Source organism: Centroberyx affinis, unplaced genomic scaffold, assembly GCF_046629955.1.
Source record: "Centroberyx affinis isolate AG114_WGS23_722 - 3 ecotype Tasmania unplaced genomic scaffold, CSIRO-AGI_Caff_v1 ptg001245l_1, whole genome shotgun sequence".
NCBI classification, from domain to species: domain Eukaryota; kingdom Metazoa; phylum Chordata; class Actinopteri; order Beryciformes; family Berycidae; genus Centroberyx; species Centroberyx affinis.
In genome coordinates this window covers 172456-190096 of record NW_027279756.1, presented here as the reverse complement: position 1 = coordinate 190096, position 17641 = coordinate 172456, and the positions used below count along the sequence as shown (strand labels likewise).

At 43.5% G+C, this 17641-nt stretch overlaps 1 protein-coding gene across 1 annotated transcript in view; it reads right to left on the bottom strand.

Moving 5' to 3' along the window:
• wnk3 (WNK lysine deficient protein kinase 3) overlaps positions 1–17641 on the bottom strand; it is a 39392-nt gene that overhangs the window by 20975 nt on the left and 776 nt on the right. Inside the window, exon 2 of the mRNA XM_071524889.1 lies at positions 9188–10364. Within this exon, the coding sequence (XP_071380990.1) occupies positions 9188–9913 (726 nt within the window). The 5' untranslated portion in view covers positions 9914–10364. The remainder of the gene's footprint in view (positions 1–9187; positions 10365–17641) is intronic.

Sequence of the window (17641 nt, the reverse complement as noted above, 5' to 3'; positions counted from 1 at the left end):
AAACCCTCAGTTAGTCTATTCATAAGAAGACCTAAGCCTTATGGAGAGTTTATGGAAATAGTTATGCAGTGCAGTTATTCTGCTCTGCAGTAAAAAAAACAAAACAGGAAAACTATCTATTTTTTATCTTTTAAGTATTCTTTTGAGGTTTTCTTCCTAAACCCTGTCCACACTGCTCTCACTACTAGCTTCTGCTGTATTCAAACAAAACACACACACATATCTCTAAATTCCCTGAATGTCAGGCCTAATGAGAAAAAAAATGTTTAGGAGTATGAAAGTCATATGATGGTATGAATATTTCTATGCAAACGTGAATTACCAAATACACTGAATGGTTTCAGAGGGTATTCCATTGTATCTGTGATTATAGCATCATACATGATGCTGATATTTAAAGTAAAATGAGATCATTATAGTCAAGGACATTCTGACAGGCTCCAATAAATTCTTCTGGTCTAGGCCTTTTTTTTAGTCACGTCAAAAATAACAGCCACTGTTCGCTGTCGCCATGTGCAAAGGTCTTTTGACCTTTGTTGATTTGTGACTTGACATTACAGGACATTATTCAATTTCTCTGAACAGAGGTGATGGCCATAGGCTTCCATGAACTCAACAGGCAATTTTTGTAATAACCATTTTTGTAAAAGCAAACAAATGTAAAACATCAGTTAATGTAGGGCTGGGCAATATATCGATATTATATCGATATCATGATATGAGACAAGATATCGTCTTAGATTTTGGATATCGTAATATCGTGATATGGCATAAGTGTCTTTTCCTGGTTTTAAAGGCTGCATTACAGTAAAGTGATGTCATTTTCTGAACTTACCAGACTGTTCTAGCTGTTCCATTATTTGCCTTTACCCACTTAGTCATTATATCCACATTACTGATCATTATTTATAAAAAATCTCATTGTGTAAATATTTTGTGAAAGCACCAATAGTCATCCCTACAATATTGTCGCAATATCGCTATCGAGGTATTTGGTCAAAAATATCGTAATAATAATAATAATATTTGATTTTCTCCATATCGCCCAGCCCTAACTTAATGTATGACTCACACAAAAACATTTTCACAATGCTTCTGACTTTATACCTGTGAGGGAGCAGGATGCTAGCCATTGCAGTGTCACAAACAGACCTCCCTATAAATAGCAGTCATCATAACACTGGTTTTCCACTGATCGATTCAATTGATGTTGAGCTTTCTGTTTACACAAAGCTGTCCAAAGGGAGGTGGTGTACTGCAGATGTTTCAATGTAAATAATATGATTTTAATGTTATGCAGTTTCCTTGTTACCAAATTTCCTTTTTTCTCTTTCTTTTTATCTCTCCCACTCCCTCTTTTTCTGTCTCAGCTTCAATCTGTGTATTTTCAGAGATCTTTTGCTCTCTGTCTATACCGGCTCAATGTCCTTTTCTGGAAGTACTGGTGGAGGCCATCTCCCCACCCCTCCCCGCTCCTCTTGTATTGGAACAGAGACATAGCATCAACAAGGAGACTGCTCTTCGTTGCACTATTATGGCTAAAAATAAGTTGCACAGCCTGGGCTTGCTCTCTTCCTTTCATTCCTTTTACTCAATCTACCTCGTATTCTCTGTGTGCACGCGCGTGTTTGTGTGTGCGTGTGTACCTGTCTATGTGCAAGTGTGTCTTTCCAAGTGTGGCTTAGCTCTCAATGCTGCCTGCCTCTACTTCTGCCTACATCTGCACGTGTCTCCATTCTAGTGCGCTTGTGTTTGTCGGGGAGTATTGCTTCTATTTGGGTGCCTCTGTCCTCTGTGTCACTCCCCAGTCAGAGCATCATTCTGGCTGACTGTCTGGCACTGTGAGAGACAAGAGTGCTTGCCTGTGTCTCTCTGTCTGCTCTCCTGCTCAGCGTCTATTGTGTCTCCCTCTGAGTGTCACATCAGACAGTCTTAGGGTCCGCAAGGGTCACACAGGGTTAGTTATTGTAATTGTGTCTAGACAAGCTCACACACACCTACACCCACATAATTGTGCACAGACAGACAGACATACAAACACACATTCATGCACGTATTTGCACAATAACAAAAACAGCTGTTCTTCAAACGAAAGGTGATACGCGTTCCTCAAGTGCGTCATGAATAAGTTACACTCCCCTTTCCATTCTCAAGGGTGCTCAACACACCCAAATACAATTACCAGTGTTAGAAATTAAAGGGACAGGAGGCCTCACATAGGCTTACGTGATAAGATGTAAGCAAATACTGCAATTCTCAATAAGCGCTTTGAAACGAAGGACGTAATCTGGCATTATACCCTATAGTAGATTAGTCCTACTTTGGTACAACAGCACAACACAAAAAGAGAACTGAAAAATTAAAACAAATGACAAGTAGCCAGCACATGCAAATAAACTGGACAGAACATCCTCTTGACCATCAGATAAATGGAAACAAGAAAGCAAGGGTAACAAAGAGACAGAAACTGAGGGAGAGAAAAGGGGGGCTCATGAGGCCATGAAAAGGCCTATTGTGACCAGCTTAGTCTAGGTCAGCCAGGTCTTTCTTCCTTTCTGCAGTCTCTCCAAGTCAATACACTAGTTTCTAAGTAGAGTAAAACCTACACTACCATCAAAAGTTTGGACACACACATTTTTCTTTATTTTTACTCTTTTTCACATTTTAGCATAGTAATAAAGACATCAAAACTATGAAATAACACAAATGTAATTATGCAGCGACCAAAAAAGTGTTAAACAAATCAATACTATTTTATATTTTAGATTATTTAAAGTAGCCGCCCTTTGCCTTGATGGAAAGGAAAGGGCTTTGGAAAGAAATTTATACATAGGCATCAACTTTACTATATTTGTCTAAAAAACAAATTTCAAGCATTTAAGCATAAGCATGTAGGTCAAAATGACTTTAAGATAATGAAAAACATAGTACATTCAATCAGGTTTGTCCAATCTTTTGACTGGTAGTGTATATGGAACGAGACTATTCACTCTGCTAGCAAGAAAAGCTAAAACCTAAAGTGCCAAACATTAACACATAATACATGTGTTAATATTTGACACTTTAGCCTCGATTCTGTCTAATGACTCAGAGTTGTTAATGAGTGCAGTTGGTTGTATCATGGTCTTTTTGGGCAGCCATCCGAATGAATACCTTTGGCTGTAAACAATGTAGCTCTTAAAGAGAACTTGAGACAAAGACATTACCTAACAACCTATGTACACTTGGCTCTAACCACCTACAGTATATACTCTGTTAGTTTGGTAATGTAATGTGTTTGTTAAATGGCAGCAGGGCTATAAGTATCTTGGTAAACAGAGTAAGACCTGTCAGTAACCGAGACTGGCCGTACACCATGAGACTGTTTTGGACACCTGGTGTAGCAGAAGGTCAGGCTGTGGGTTAAGTAGCTTCATAAAACACCAGGAGAAATGGACAGGATATGGCTTACAAGGCACATTTGGCCGATGGTAAGAGGCTGGGGTCAAGGAGGCCCAGACACGTGAGCTCTTATATCACAGCCTCTATTTGGCAAACATGAATATCATATAGACTACACAAGATTGACTGTCTTATCTCGGTTTTCTCCACTGACATTCTTGTCTGGGGGAGGTGCTTCACCCACAGTGAGATCAATAGTGCTGGGTCCGGACCCTCGGGTAGCACAGATAAAACAGAGAAGCGTTATTCTTGGTGCAGGTCGGTAGACATTTGTACATGCATGAGTGATCCTTAGCGTGGCCCTGTAGTGTGGGAGTAAGCGTTTCAGTGTTTGGAAATGCGAGGTGGCTGCTGGCTAGGATTAGATTACTGTAAGCTATGACAGCTCAGACTAACAAGATGGACTGCTGGAAAAGGGCAGGCTCTCACCCCGGATTACCACCCCAGGCCAGTGGGCCAAGTTCACTAACCATCATGGTTGCCTCTATTGTCCGTTTAGGTGATCCTTGCTAGCAGGGATTTTTTCATACCTCCACCTGTGTTTTAAAGCTACCTGTGTTGTACAGTGGTAGAGAGATTGACTTCATTGCCATGTCTAGTTGGCCAGCTGGAAAATATGACAGGCTGAGAAGACACACAGCACCTCAGCACCGGTTGCTCCACTGATCAACACTTCATTAAAATCTTAAAATCTAATTACACATTTGTGCTTCTCTTCATATTATGACTTGAAACATTTTTGTTTTTCATCTTACTGGAGTAGTTGGCTGCATACCAAGCACACAGCAAGGTGTGAAATGGTGTTTTAATAATGGGCATGACAGCTCCCTATCAAATGTGTTAATGCCCCCCTCTTTCAAGTCTGTTAGGAGAGCTCCTCCTTTTTCAACCTTGGATTGCCTTGGATTTAAATCACTTAATAATCACACATCATAACAATCCGATCATGAGCTTTCTTTCTTCTTCTGAGTTATTGGATTCTAATTAGGCTATACAATTAGTTAATAACTCACACATTCAATAACAATTTAATCTCAGTAGCCAGTTTGCACATTAATATTGTGGTGGGAGGATACGGCCTGAGGGACACAAGTCAACTGTCACTGCCCTAATTGAATGTGCGTCCGGTCAGTCTGGTTGGATTGATTATATCCCAGTCTATTCAGTTCTGCTGTGGCCCATTCAATTTTGCTCTACTAATTTTAGTCACTAGTCAATAGTATGTCTTTGGTTCACCTAACCTAACTCGACCGGTCTTTCATAATCAGAAAGAACAAAGTCAATTTTCAGCTCCTCCCTACACTGTAGCTACTTGTTACACTGGGCTGAGGAGTATGACCAGAAAAAACACTTTTTGTACATCCTGCTTAGCTTGTGGTCTACATGACCTTCATTAGAGCATACATTAATTGTTCTTATCAAAGGACAGGAAGATTAACCAGCTAATATTCCTGAAATGAGGCACATGTATTTGATGCCAACAACTGTTGATCTCTGGACCTTGTGAATGGCTGGATTATCATGATGTCAATCCCTGAGTGTAACCCAATAAGGGGTCTCCACTCCCGTCACATGGACTACAGACTGAGCCCCAATGCTAATATAACCTTTAACCAAGTCATTGGTCCTTGTTCTCTAATGCCCTTTATAAGAATGAGCCTACTAGGAAACCTGGCAGTGTTTGTAGTAGGCAGGTTCCTAAACTGGCATCTATCTGCAGTCATAAATACTGAGGAATCTGAGGGCGGCTCTACCGGTTTATAGGAAGATGCACTGAAACACCAAATCTTTGAGGTGGTATCATGTCAACCTTGAGTGCTGCAGTCAATCAGACCTGAATGCTGCTCTAGCACTGTTGCTAGTCCTGTGAGTGAGGCTGAGCTGAGCTGAGCTGGGCCAGTCTGGGAGGACTGGGTTGAACCAGTCTGGTTTCTGCCGCCCGAGTTGTGCTGTCTGTGCAGGGTTTTTGTTCCAGCCTGACAGGCACCCACTGTAATTAACTCCCTGGATCACTCTGTATACTCACTCACACAGACAAAGAGCCATGGAGGGAGGGAGGGACAGTGAGGTAGGGAGAGGGAGAGACAGAGGGAGAGAGACAGACGCATACAGTGGCATATGTTGACACAGACGGACAGAGAGCAACAGCGCGCGTGCGCATGCACACACACACACACACACAGAAATGTAATACTCGTATAGATGCACATGACACATACAAACACACATGCACTCAGGGTGATGGATGGCAAAAGTTACAACTCAAGCAATAGCAAGGGGGATATATAGCTTTGCCCTTTTAGGCATGGAATTCCCAGGGGAAGGGAGAGGAAAGAGGAGAGATGGTGTCCGCACTGTGAACTTTTATTACCCACTCTTTCAAGCTGCATTTGGACAGCTAATCCCCTGTGCTAGAGTGGCTTCCCCCCTTTGTGGGCACAGGAGGAGAGGAGCTAGGTGCTCTCAGGCAGCGGTCTCACAGGATAGTGGAGACAGCATCAGCTAGTACTGTACAGGCTGTATAATACATCCTAATCAGTGCCTTCAAAGTGCAAACTGGAAGTATGTTGCAGTTCCACACAGTCTGTTAATGGTCTTCTCATGATGTTGCCATCATTCTCTACCAATACTGCAGAATAATACAAGGACTGATCATCTTCTGTACCTGCTGTTTGATTACTGACACCTGTAGTTTGATTAGGAATGGCTGTTGTTTGCATATCTAGATCACCGGGTGGTGATGTAAGGGAATACTATCAATCTGAAATTATGACATTGTAATTGCATGCATTGGGCATCAATCTAAACCATGTAATTAGGCTGTGTCAATCCAAACCTTACAATTGATATGTGTCAGAAAAAAGGCAGGAACAAATTGTTAAGTAGCTAATTGATATTGACAGTCTGCACCTTAAATTTATTCTCCCACATTTGGCCTTGTATGCCAATTCACAAATTCTGTGTGAAAAAATATTGTTGTGTTTCATTGTCCTGAATGAAAATAGAAAGATACATTCATATTTTACTACTGAAGATTTTGCTGCATCCAACCACAGGTCACTGCATCCAGCCACAGGAGGACAAATGAATGCCTTTATCAAGTCTACCATTACCGCAACGAGCCAATCACATCTAATCAACATCATTCTAATCACCATTGTCCATCCTAATACCACTCTGCCTGGACACTGAGAATAGACATTGGTAAGCTGGAGGAAATAGGACAGATCACGAGACCTGAGTGACCAGGCTGTAACAGAATGTTGCTGTGCCACTGGATCCATCTATAGGCGTGTGACCAGGCCAGTGTGTGTGTGTATGTGTACATATACGTGTGAATGTGTGTATGTGTGTGTGGGGGATTGCGTGTGTGTGTGTGTGTGTGTGTGTGTGTGTGTGTGTGTGTGTGTCTCCCTGCGTGTGGTAACTTAGCATTAGCCACACGGCTGCTCTCCGGGAGGGATGCCATGGTAATCCTCTGTTTGGCTCATCATTCTCTCACTCTGTCTCTCTTTCCATCTCACCAACAGCTCCTCTGTCTCTCTCCTCTCTTTCTCACATTCTCTTTCCCTCTTGCCACTCAGTCTTGTGCTGTTGCTCTTTTTTGTACAGCCCCTTGTTTCTCTCTGTGTGTATCTCAGTTTCTCAGTCTGTTTTTGCCTCAGAAACTGTGTTCTTTCCTGTTTATACAGTGAAATCTGGTTAGAGTAGAATATGCACGGATTGTTTCTAAATCCAAATTATCTCAGTAATCCTTGACTGATGTACAAGGTTCCCATATATTGTCGTAATGCTCCATAAACAATTAATCAATGATAACCACCTTTGCTCCGTGAGACTTAATTTGACCTAATGCATTTGTGGAGACATGGGAGCAGCAACAAATTATGTTAAGCCTACTGGCTTTTCATTTTCAAGAAAGGCTTTACCAGCTCAGCTATGCTCACACTATATACCACTATACCATGGTATAAATGCAATGTGGTGTCTTTACTGGTGTCACACAATAAAAGCATTTTAATGATACCATTACTATTAAAAATGAAACAGGCTACCTTTACAAACTCGGTAGAACTCTTGTAAAAACCCAGCGAGATGGAGTGAGATTTAAGTAGGATTGTTGTCTTTGACAGAGGTATGAGCAGGAGCTGCGGCTGCTGATATTAGGCAGAGCCAAGCTGCTGATGTGAGACTGATTTACTAGCTGTTGGAGTGAAACCAGGGAAGGTGACGGGGGTATGGTTGCTGCTTGTTAGTCCAACAGGCAGAGCCTGATCACAAGGATTAGTCAAGGCTCCTGTTTTGGAATTAGCTCCAAACCAAACACATGACTGACTTTTCTCACACAAAGCCAGCAGTCAAATCAGCTGGCTAACCACAACACTGCTCTCTATTGTGGGGCCAAGACTCAGAGAGATGCATTTCTTCTCTCCTCCACGAGTGTGTCTCCCACCACATGTTGAATTCACGCCATCTGACAATGTTCCCCATTGCTTCTCAATGCAATAAATAAGGCCGGCTATGTAAAGACTTCAACAGTGCTCTGACAGAAAACCTTCATTAAACTCTTATTTTCCTCCCACCACAGTGCCAATGCATGACAGAAAAGAGTTCCTTATAGTGATGTTGGCTGTCATTATATCTACAGTAGCTACAGTTTTCCCTTTTGCTCTGTTTTCACAAAATGTGTCCCATTCACAGCCTCCCTTCTGCATGCGTATTTCCATTTCATACCTCATCTCTGCAGGACTACATTACACAGTAGACAAGAGTAGGCCAATGTGTGGGCTATGACATGTAGCCTAGGCTATAACCAGACCATATGTTTAGGCCAGCTTAATTAGACTCATTAACTTCTCACTTGAAGTCATGTGATTCAGGTTGACTGCTTGATTGGTGAATAAATCAATCAAGCAGTTATTAGACAAGCCATTAAAAAATTATCTTGTTTAATAAAGTAACTTAAGTACAGTCTTTTGATGGCAGTCAGTGTGGCTCTTAAGCTGTCTGTAGTGTAATTTAAGCAATATGAAAGGGAACATAATTTAAACTTGCCACAAGCCAGAGAAAACCTAAACTTAATAGACCCTTAAACATGTTAAGATATTTCTCAACTGTGAAGAGCCTCTTGCATGACATTGCTAATTGCTATGCCTATAACATTATGTAATTTATACAATGCCTATTAATTTCTACAGGTGAACAGTCCTTAATTGCCATGAATGGATTCATATAATTCAGGCTTATGTGGAATGTTGTTTCTAATAGGATAGTCTATCACAACAAGCGCTGACAGCATATGATTCTATTATTCATAACAGTCCTAGAAAAGCCCACATTCTCACTCTGTGCTGTCACTCAACAAGAGATGCTCCTCCTTTTCACCCTACTCTCCACTGAACCGCAGTCTCACAGTATGAATAGCAAACAGACAACGTGCTGAGATTTTCCCAGAAAGGAGAGAGCTCCTGGGACACATTTAATGCTATTCACTTCAGAAGAACATTGGGCTTATAGATTTCCCCTGCATGCTGATTGGAAATTCTGTTATTTGTTGCCATAAAGTATTTCTGATGATGTTCTATTCACCTGCCAGGACCATTTACACATATTCTATAAGTTAGCGTAGTGCATAAGAACATTCTAGGTTTATTTTTATCTAGTATGCTAAGTAATGCAGAATTTATGTTAGTTTAATGTTTGACATTGTGGTGTGAATACAAATAGAAAGAACAGTTAATCTCACCTGAAGTTCACACCAGGCCACCTCCACCCAGGTCTCTGTGTCCAGGCCTTTATACACAGTCTTGAAGGCTCCTCTGCCCAATTCAATGTCAAATTTGAGGAACCTGCCTCCAGGAGAGGTGGCCACGGCCTTCATCTCTGCCTCCTCCTCCTGCTCACGGTCCCTCTCCTTGCCCCTCTGGGTGGATGTGGAGGTAGGGGCATCCTTGCCAGGCTCCTGACTGGAGCTGGGGCAGGATGGGTCGTGGCCCAGGGCAGCACAGGCTGAGGCGGCCCCCTGCTGCTGGGCACTGCCGGTGAAGACTGAGTCTGAGGAGCGCAGCTCCAGGTGGGGGGCACTGTGGGGTGCCTCTGGGGGTTCCTCCACCTCGTCCTCCTCCTCGCAAATCTCCACGCTCTTCCTGAAGAAGCGTTTCTCCCTCCTCAGCCTGCTGTGACCTTGGGCGGCGGGCGAGGAGGGCGTGGAGAGCGACATGGGTCTGACTGGGGTCTCCTCGCCCTCCTGGCTGGCCTCCCTTCCTCCTCCTCCTCCTCGGGGTCCTCCTTCCTCTCCTTCTGCCGCTCTCCTCTCCTGAGTCTGGGAGGAGGGGAAGTCCGAGGGGGTGCTGCGCGTCCTCTCCCTCTCTGGGCCGGCCCTGCCCTCCCGCTCCGTCTCCTCCTCCCTCTGTCCATCAGGTTTCTCCGAGGAGTCCTCCGTGCCTGTGGGTTCTCCAGGGTCAGTTGCCATGGAGAATGGCCTTTCCCACTCCTCCTACCCCTCCTCCTCCTCCGAACCTTTGCTTCTCCGTCAGTCCCCGTCTCTCTCTTTCTGTGGTCACCCTCTCACCCTTTCTAGTCTGACAAGCTGTTCTTCCAGTGCTGCAGGTGACTTGGGGCCTTCCTCAGTCAAACTGGTGACCCCCTCCCACTCTCCTCTCTCTCTCCTTTTCTTGGATGCTTTACAGTAGCGCAGGAGGGTGACACCAAAGCTGTCTGAGACTGGTTTCTGTCCTCACTTTCCTTCTCTCCATCTCCTACATAGCCTTCAGATCCCACTAAGGCTCATTACTAACCAAAGTAAACCACACCTCATCCAACTCTCACTTACAAACACACACTAAACCAGGGTGTTTTCAAGTCTGTTAGGAAAGCTGTGGCCTCCTCTTTAAAAATGTTGTATGAATATCTTCAAGTAAATCCTGCAAGAAAAAAAACAACACATTAATATTCACAAAGATAGAAGAGAGGAATAACTTGACATGTTGTCATATCCAACTCTTTCAAGAGGAACGCTAGTGGGAGATTATTCATGTTTGATGAGATGCGCTCGAAGAGGAAGGTCAGAGGGTCTGCTGTGCTTTTGAGGGACAAAATGGACCAACATCAAAGAAAAACCAGAGATCCCTCACAGAACTTTTTAAAGAAGATGGCCTGTCAGAGCAGCCTGATCGCAGTGTGTGATCGGGCTGTGAGATGTTATTTTTAGTGGGAAAATGCTGAAATATAACTGATTCCCCAGCACATTTCTGTGAGGCCAACCGTTGCTACTTTTTGCTAACAGATATTTCCCCAGAGTCTATTTGATGTGAAGTGTTGATTGCCTGTAGACCTAATAGCGCGGCAAATGGATTTGTAGCAATTAAGCTCCCTAGGTAGCAAAATGCTGCTAACACTGAATAATGGCTAATGCACAGTAAATTGTACAAAGGGGCTGCTGACAATATATCCTTTTTAAACACTCATAATTGGGTGTGAACCCTGTATCCAGTAATCGGATACAGGGTAAAACTTCAGTAGAAATGTCCGTAAATGGCCTTTTTCCAGTGTTGGTGGCCAAAGGAGCACTGTTAAGTGTTTAATTGGACAGTGTTAATTCAAACTGGGTAGTGAGCAGCCCCACTCGTGCCCATGTATGGTGAGAATATCCTAAAAGACATACAGGAGAGCAACCATTAAATCTGCTAATCAAAACCAAACAAAACTTCATCTTTGTTATGGGCTAAACTTTGGTGTTTAAACCAAAGAGCCCTCAGAGTACCTAGCTGCTTGAGAGTTACATAAGACTTCATCAATCATCAAGCACATGTTTATAAGTGTCTTGTGATTTAAGTTGAGTTCAATGGCACCATTAGTCAAAAGAAAGCTGCAGTTAGGACTACGTGATCCTGACCATTAAATATGGATGATGCACTATGGGCCAGTTCAGTGTGAATAATTCATAAGCAGAGGGATTGTTGAACTGTGCTGGAGTGAATGCCACAGATCTGCAACAAAGGGCTCATAAATATACACAATTATAATTGTAATTATCATCAGCAACAGGCATTTGCCAACGCTATTGCTCAGTGCGTACTCAGCCATCCATTTAGCAAGTCTTTGATAGTGGGGACACCGAGAGGATTTTAATTGGCCCTCAGTGTTATCCTCTGCCAGTAGAAGGTGTTATCCTCTGCCAGTAGAAGGTGAAACTGATCACAGCAAGGTTCCTCTGACATGGCTAACACCCTGCAATGTGTGTTTGAGTTTTTGTGTGTGTGTGTGTGTGTGTGTGTGTGTGTGTGTGTGTGTGTGTGTGCGTGTGCGTGTGCGCGCATGTGTGTGTGTATATGTGTGTATATACATTGGTGGGCATCTCTCTGGTGACATCTTTATCTTCACTCTCCATCTGTCCCTGCGTGTCCCTCTCCCTTCTGTCAATGATCTGTCAGTGGCTGCATCAGAGCTGTTCCATCAGACCGCCGACCGCTGAAGTCACTCTGGAGCGAATATCCAAGACACAAGGCTGAGCTAACAATTACGGAAGCAATAAAGCCCAATGTCACCATTTATGATGAAGCAATTGAAATTACCGGAAGAGAGTGTGCTAATGCATACTAACAGCAAATGCTGCATTGAATGAATGAGGCTGTCCCTGTGAGCAGAACGGTGCACCAAATGGAAATCAATAAGTGGAGTCCAGGTCAGGATATTAACTCGCTTTGCGTATTACTTTACAAATGAAAGGCTTGGTTATGTTATAGGAATAGTTCATCCAAAAATGAAAATGTTGTCAATATCTACTCTGCATGCTACTGCTGTGACTTATGCAGAACAAGTGTGGAAAATCTAGAAATCTAGGAGATACTGAGGTAAATAATGGGCTTTTGCACTCACAGTGCAACCTTTTGGCTCAGAACACTTGAATTATGCTGTTTGGAGTTATCTTTGTCTTTGAGTCATTCTTTGTCTCCATTCACTCCAGTTGTTTTGGAGAAGGCTACTACGGAGCTGCAGCAGCCAACTTGCTGTCTGTTATATTGACATACAAACTTCACCAGTGTTTCAACTGTCATGAAGGTGAATAGATAATGACAAAAAAAAAATTGGGGTGAACTACTCCTTTAAGGGCCGCTGTCATCTCTGTCACTCTTGTCTAAGGTTACCGGACACTCCTTACTAGGAATACTGGAGGTATCCTGAGTGGACCACACATACACAGTCTATCTTGGCCACTGGAATGTGTTCTTCAATGCTAGACTGACTCAAAGTCACAGCGGCAGGTCTACACCGTTTCTTCAGTTCTAATGAGTAAAGCCCACCGTGAGCACTGGGGGTCTGTGTCCAGTGGCAACCGGCTGCTATTATCTCTTTTATAATGTGGTCATTAACACTTATGTCAAGCGCGTTCCCTCTCCAGTCTCAAACCAAGGGACTCTGACATGCAATGTCAATAGCTGTCAGTCACATTAAAAACACAATAGGTTGATATTAGACCAACTGCTAGGAGGGGCCTGAGGGAGAAGAAAGGATTCCAGTTCAGTAACATTCCCGAGATACAGACACGTTCACATTATGATAAGCATTAAGCCAGTAGCGTCCCACGAGACACTGCACACCTTGTCCCAGAATGCAAAATAAAAGATGAAATCATTATCATAACTGCTGTTGCAGCAACAGAAGCAACATACCTCAGCTAATGGTATCCTGTTGAGTAACAGCAAATGAACTGAGAATAACCTGTCACACAAGTTTTTGGTCTTTGTCTTACAGATATTGAGCAGAACTATAGGGAGAGGATCTGAGTTAGGGTGCCCCAGAGGGGACATACAGTGAGGCTAAAAAGGTAATGGCTGACAGGATGTGGGGGGGGGACAAGAGGGAAAAACAACAGGCGATAAAGAGAGGGAAGTTCTCCTTTAAACAAGAGCTTATTTGCCACTGTCCCCAGGGCAAGGAGTTCCCATGAAAGCCACATACCGGACAGAGTTATCACAGTACATCAAACACATTCAGCCCCGTCGCTGTCTCTCAAAAACTCCCGGTCTCCCTTCCAAACATACACATACACACACACACACATCACAGACACACCAGCAGGCTAACACAGACATACCAGATCCCCACCTATACAGGCTCTATTTTACTCTCTCTCTTTCTATCTTTCATACACACACGCACACAAACACACCACAAGCAAACCCTCACTCGCACCCAAACCGCATGTCCCCTTTCAATGAAAGAATGCCAAAAGGAATTTCCTGACACCAGCCAAACGACCAAACAACTGCCCATGTGGGCAAACGTGGTAAAACCACATAAGGGCATAAGAGTTAAGGATAACAAAAACCAACCCAACAGCTGAATATGATGACATCTTGCTTCGGCAGCAAAACGCGGCGAGCATGTAGTCTACGATAAGTTCACATGTCAGAATCATTGTCCGTTCATTTTTCTAGCAGTGCTACATGAGAACTGAACATCTGACGTGCTGCACTCTGCCTGCCCTCCAGGCGTCTACGGGGCTCTTACATCGGGTTGAACACCTGCAGCCGCCTAATCATTTCTGAAATGCACAGGGAAAATCATTGTGACACCTTTGCTTCACCACTGCCAAAGCTGTGATTTGTATTCTATCCTCCGAACCCACTGAAGCCCAAATTTCTTTTCGCTGAAACTTTCTGCTGTCTGAGCTCAAAGTTTTATAGAAAAAAAAAAAAAATGCCCTACATAATTTACACTGTTCATCACAGAGACAAAGACAAAAGCGCACACATAGTCTCCCATCTCCCGCACAGTCTCTAAACTCCAAACATAACAAACACATCGCACCCTTTCTGCCTCCTGCACTTTTTTTCATCCCTCACTTCATGGGGATACACACATTAATCCCCTGGGACCGAACGGCCGCTGGAGAATTAGGCAGGCAGACAAAGGAAGAGCCAGGGGACTGTGGGTGTGTGTGTGCGTGCACGCGCATGCATGTGTATGTGTGTGCGTGTGTGTAGGCAGACAGTGCCGTTTTGTGATCGAGGGGGACATGTAGATGAAAAGTGTGAATAAAAAGTGGCTGGGGGGACAGGAAGGGATTGTAGTTGGTTGGAGCAAGCGGACACCAAAGTTTCAAACAGGGAGCAGAGAAAGAGAGAGAGAGAGAGAGAGAGCGAGAGAGTGAGAGTGAGAGCGAGAGAGAGAGAGAAAGGGAGAAAGGGGGAGAGAGAGAGAGAGAGAGAGAAAGGGAGAGAGAGAGAGAGAAAGGGAGAGGGAGAGAGAGAGAGAGAGAGAGAGAGAGAGAGAGAGCGACAGGGAAGGAGAGATGGAGCGAGGGGGGCCAGCTAGTAGAAGGGGTGGGAAAAATGTGTGTGTGAAAGAGAACAAGAGAGAGATAAAGAGAGGGGGGTGGCACAGACAAAAAGGGGGTTGGGGGGGATTTTGCCTGATAAAATATGTGCCAATGTTTGTGTGAATGAAAGCAGTGACTATAGCTAAATTTCTGCTTGAACAAAAACAACTACAGTTGTGCATGGGTAGGAGAGTACAGGAGAAGAGAGGGATGGAGGGAAGAGAATGCTTTCAGTGGCTGGAATAGGTTGAATACATGAGATGATTACATTAGCATAGGAATAGTTTCCACTGCTATGTCCAGTGGCACTGTGAGATTGGGAGCAGAAGGCCCAGGGACACCGGGGTGAGGAGGACTGTTTCCCGTAAGCCTGTTAAGAGTCCCGCTCTTCATTTATCATATGAACAGACATTTAAACCACTGCTGCACACTACAGGCCAAAATAAAACTGTTTAAAGTCCAGGGACAATCTGAGTTCTTATTACATTCTTAATTTCAGGTATCACTTCCTGCTACCAGGAGGAATACTGGTGCAGCATCTCACTAGTGATGAAATGCAGGTGAGCTGTCAGTCAAAAGGCCTGGTCAAACATAATTGGTTATCTGATTATGCAGATCAAATCCTAACCTGCGATACCTGCTTGTAGCAGCAACTTTTCCGTGCATGATTAATGCAACATTTGGAGTTACCCGCTCCTTTCTCAATTTAGCATCGGTCCCACAGAGATTTAAAGAGGAGATGAAGGAGACTGAGTGATGTGGAGAGACGGGACAGAGGCAGCACAAGGTCTGAGAGGTGCCGGCCAAAATTCGAATGGCTCGATGTCAAGCAATAACTATTCTGGAGATCACGGGTCGACATTTGAGCTATGTGTAGCCCAACTGTTTGCCAGATTGGCAAGTAAAAACATAGACCACACTTGTTCAATGATGGCATATTAAACAGTGACCTTTGGGTGTCCTGGTGGCTCAGTGGTCTGAAGTGCGTACCATGTGACTGCGATGTCTCAGGTTCGAATCTGGCGTGGGACCTTTGTCGTATGTCACCCCCCTCCCCGTCTCTCTCTACTTTGTACTATCGCATAAAAGCAAAAATGCCCCAAAAAACATATGTGTCTTTTGTCATCCAGTCACACCAGGACACAAGTGGCAGGTGTAAACCTTCAAAAACCGGGCTTTATCTGTACCGCTGCCGGATCTACCACCTGAAATTCAGAGGCAGTCAGGCTCAAAATGTGGTCACATAGCCTAGTTACAATCTAGTCATAATACACAGGCTAGGCACTAAGCAATGTAAACAGATAGGGAAGAACAGAAAAACTAATGGAGGCATATGTTTAAATAAAACCAAAAGAGACATGCAACTGACATTTTCAGGCCAAGTGTGGGCACACAACAATGTTGGCTCATAATAATGTAGAGAGGTCTTGATGATCAGACCTCAAAAAACACATTGATGATGAGATGACAAGTGACATCTTTCATCTAAAGTCAGCAAGCTAGTTTGAAAACAGTGTATGTGCAGCTGAACAAGACAAAAGAGAATGAAAGAGAGACCCAATCTAACAGAAAAATACACTGAAGGTTAATGATATATAAAGTAATCTCTCCTAATCAATGATTACATGGTCTGATTCAGCACATGTTGCTTCCCTTGCCTCTTTGGTCTAGGCGGCATTTTGAAATGTGATGAAAAATATACTGTGCTGTTCTACTAGAATCAAACACACAATGATTGTGCTCTTCCCATTAGGGAAACTCAAGGCCGAAAACACAACAAGTACTTTTGTCCAATCCAGGTCAAGCATGGGACAGTGGAGTGTAGGTAGCACACACAGAGTACTGTTCATTGAGTGAGAGAGAAAGAGAGAGAGAGAGAGAGAGAGAGAGAGAGAGAGAGAGAGAATATGTGTTATCTAACCCTCTTTTTCTATTCTTTTTCATTCCCCTCAGCGAGCAGAACCGTCTCTCACTAAGCATCCATCTAATCCAGGTGAGAGAGGGCTCCTTAATCAGCCAATGATGAATCAGGGATTACACATTACTAAAGTGGCTTACCACTCCTGGAGCTCATATCAACAGCTGAGCCCCTTTTATTGCTGCAAATGGTCAGATCACAGAGCTGATCACCTCTGAACTTTGACGGCTTCATAGCGGAGAGTACTGATTTATTGAGATCACTGCCCAGTTAAGTGTTTCTGCTCAGATGTTTTCAGCGGTTTAGCAGTTGTCAGCATATTTACGAGAAGCAAGTAGCCTCCCTAATGTTTTGAGTACACCATCATCACTCAAATCAAAACATGCAGAGATCAGAGAGGCAATGTTTTGAAATATGGCTACAAAATATCTGTACAGTTGGGGTAGAGGAGGGGCATGGCTAGACTTCACTGCCCATAGGCAATCATAAAAAAAAAGTCATTAATTCAATTACCTGTACTTGAGGATGCACTGATAACAAACACAATGGATGGAGGTGAGGTGAATTTGTTATGGTGACTTTAATTTTCTTAAACAAACTGCTTGAGGGTGGGGAATACTCATTGGCTGTAAAACTAAATGAAAATAATTGATGTTATATATAGGCTACAGCATATTCAACACTGTATTGCGTGCATGAGCATGGGCCATGTGCAGCCATTGGCTAGCTGGCAGCTCAGCTGACTCTAGAAACGCCAAGCGGTGGAAGAAAAAAGGTACAATCACCAGGGCATGAGATAACTAATTCATACTGACTGACTGACACCATCACAAATCAAAATCCCAAATCCCCCCAGCCTAATAGTGCCAGAGGAGCACAGGCGTTTGACAAACTGCCAAATCATGCAAATGACGGGATAAATATTTGGTGTTTGAAGGCCTGTCAGTCAACCCGCCCAT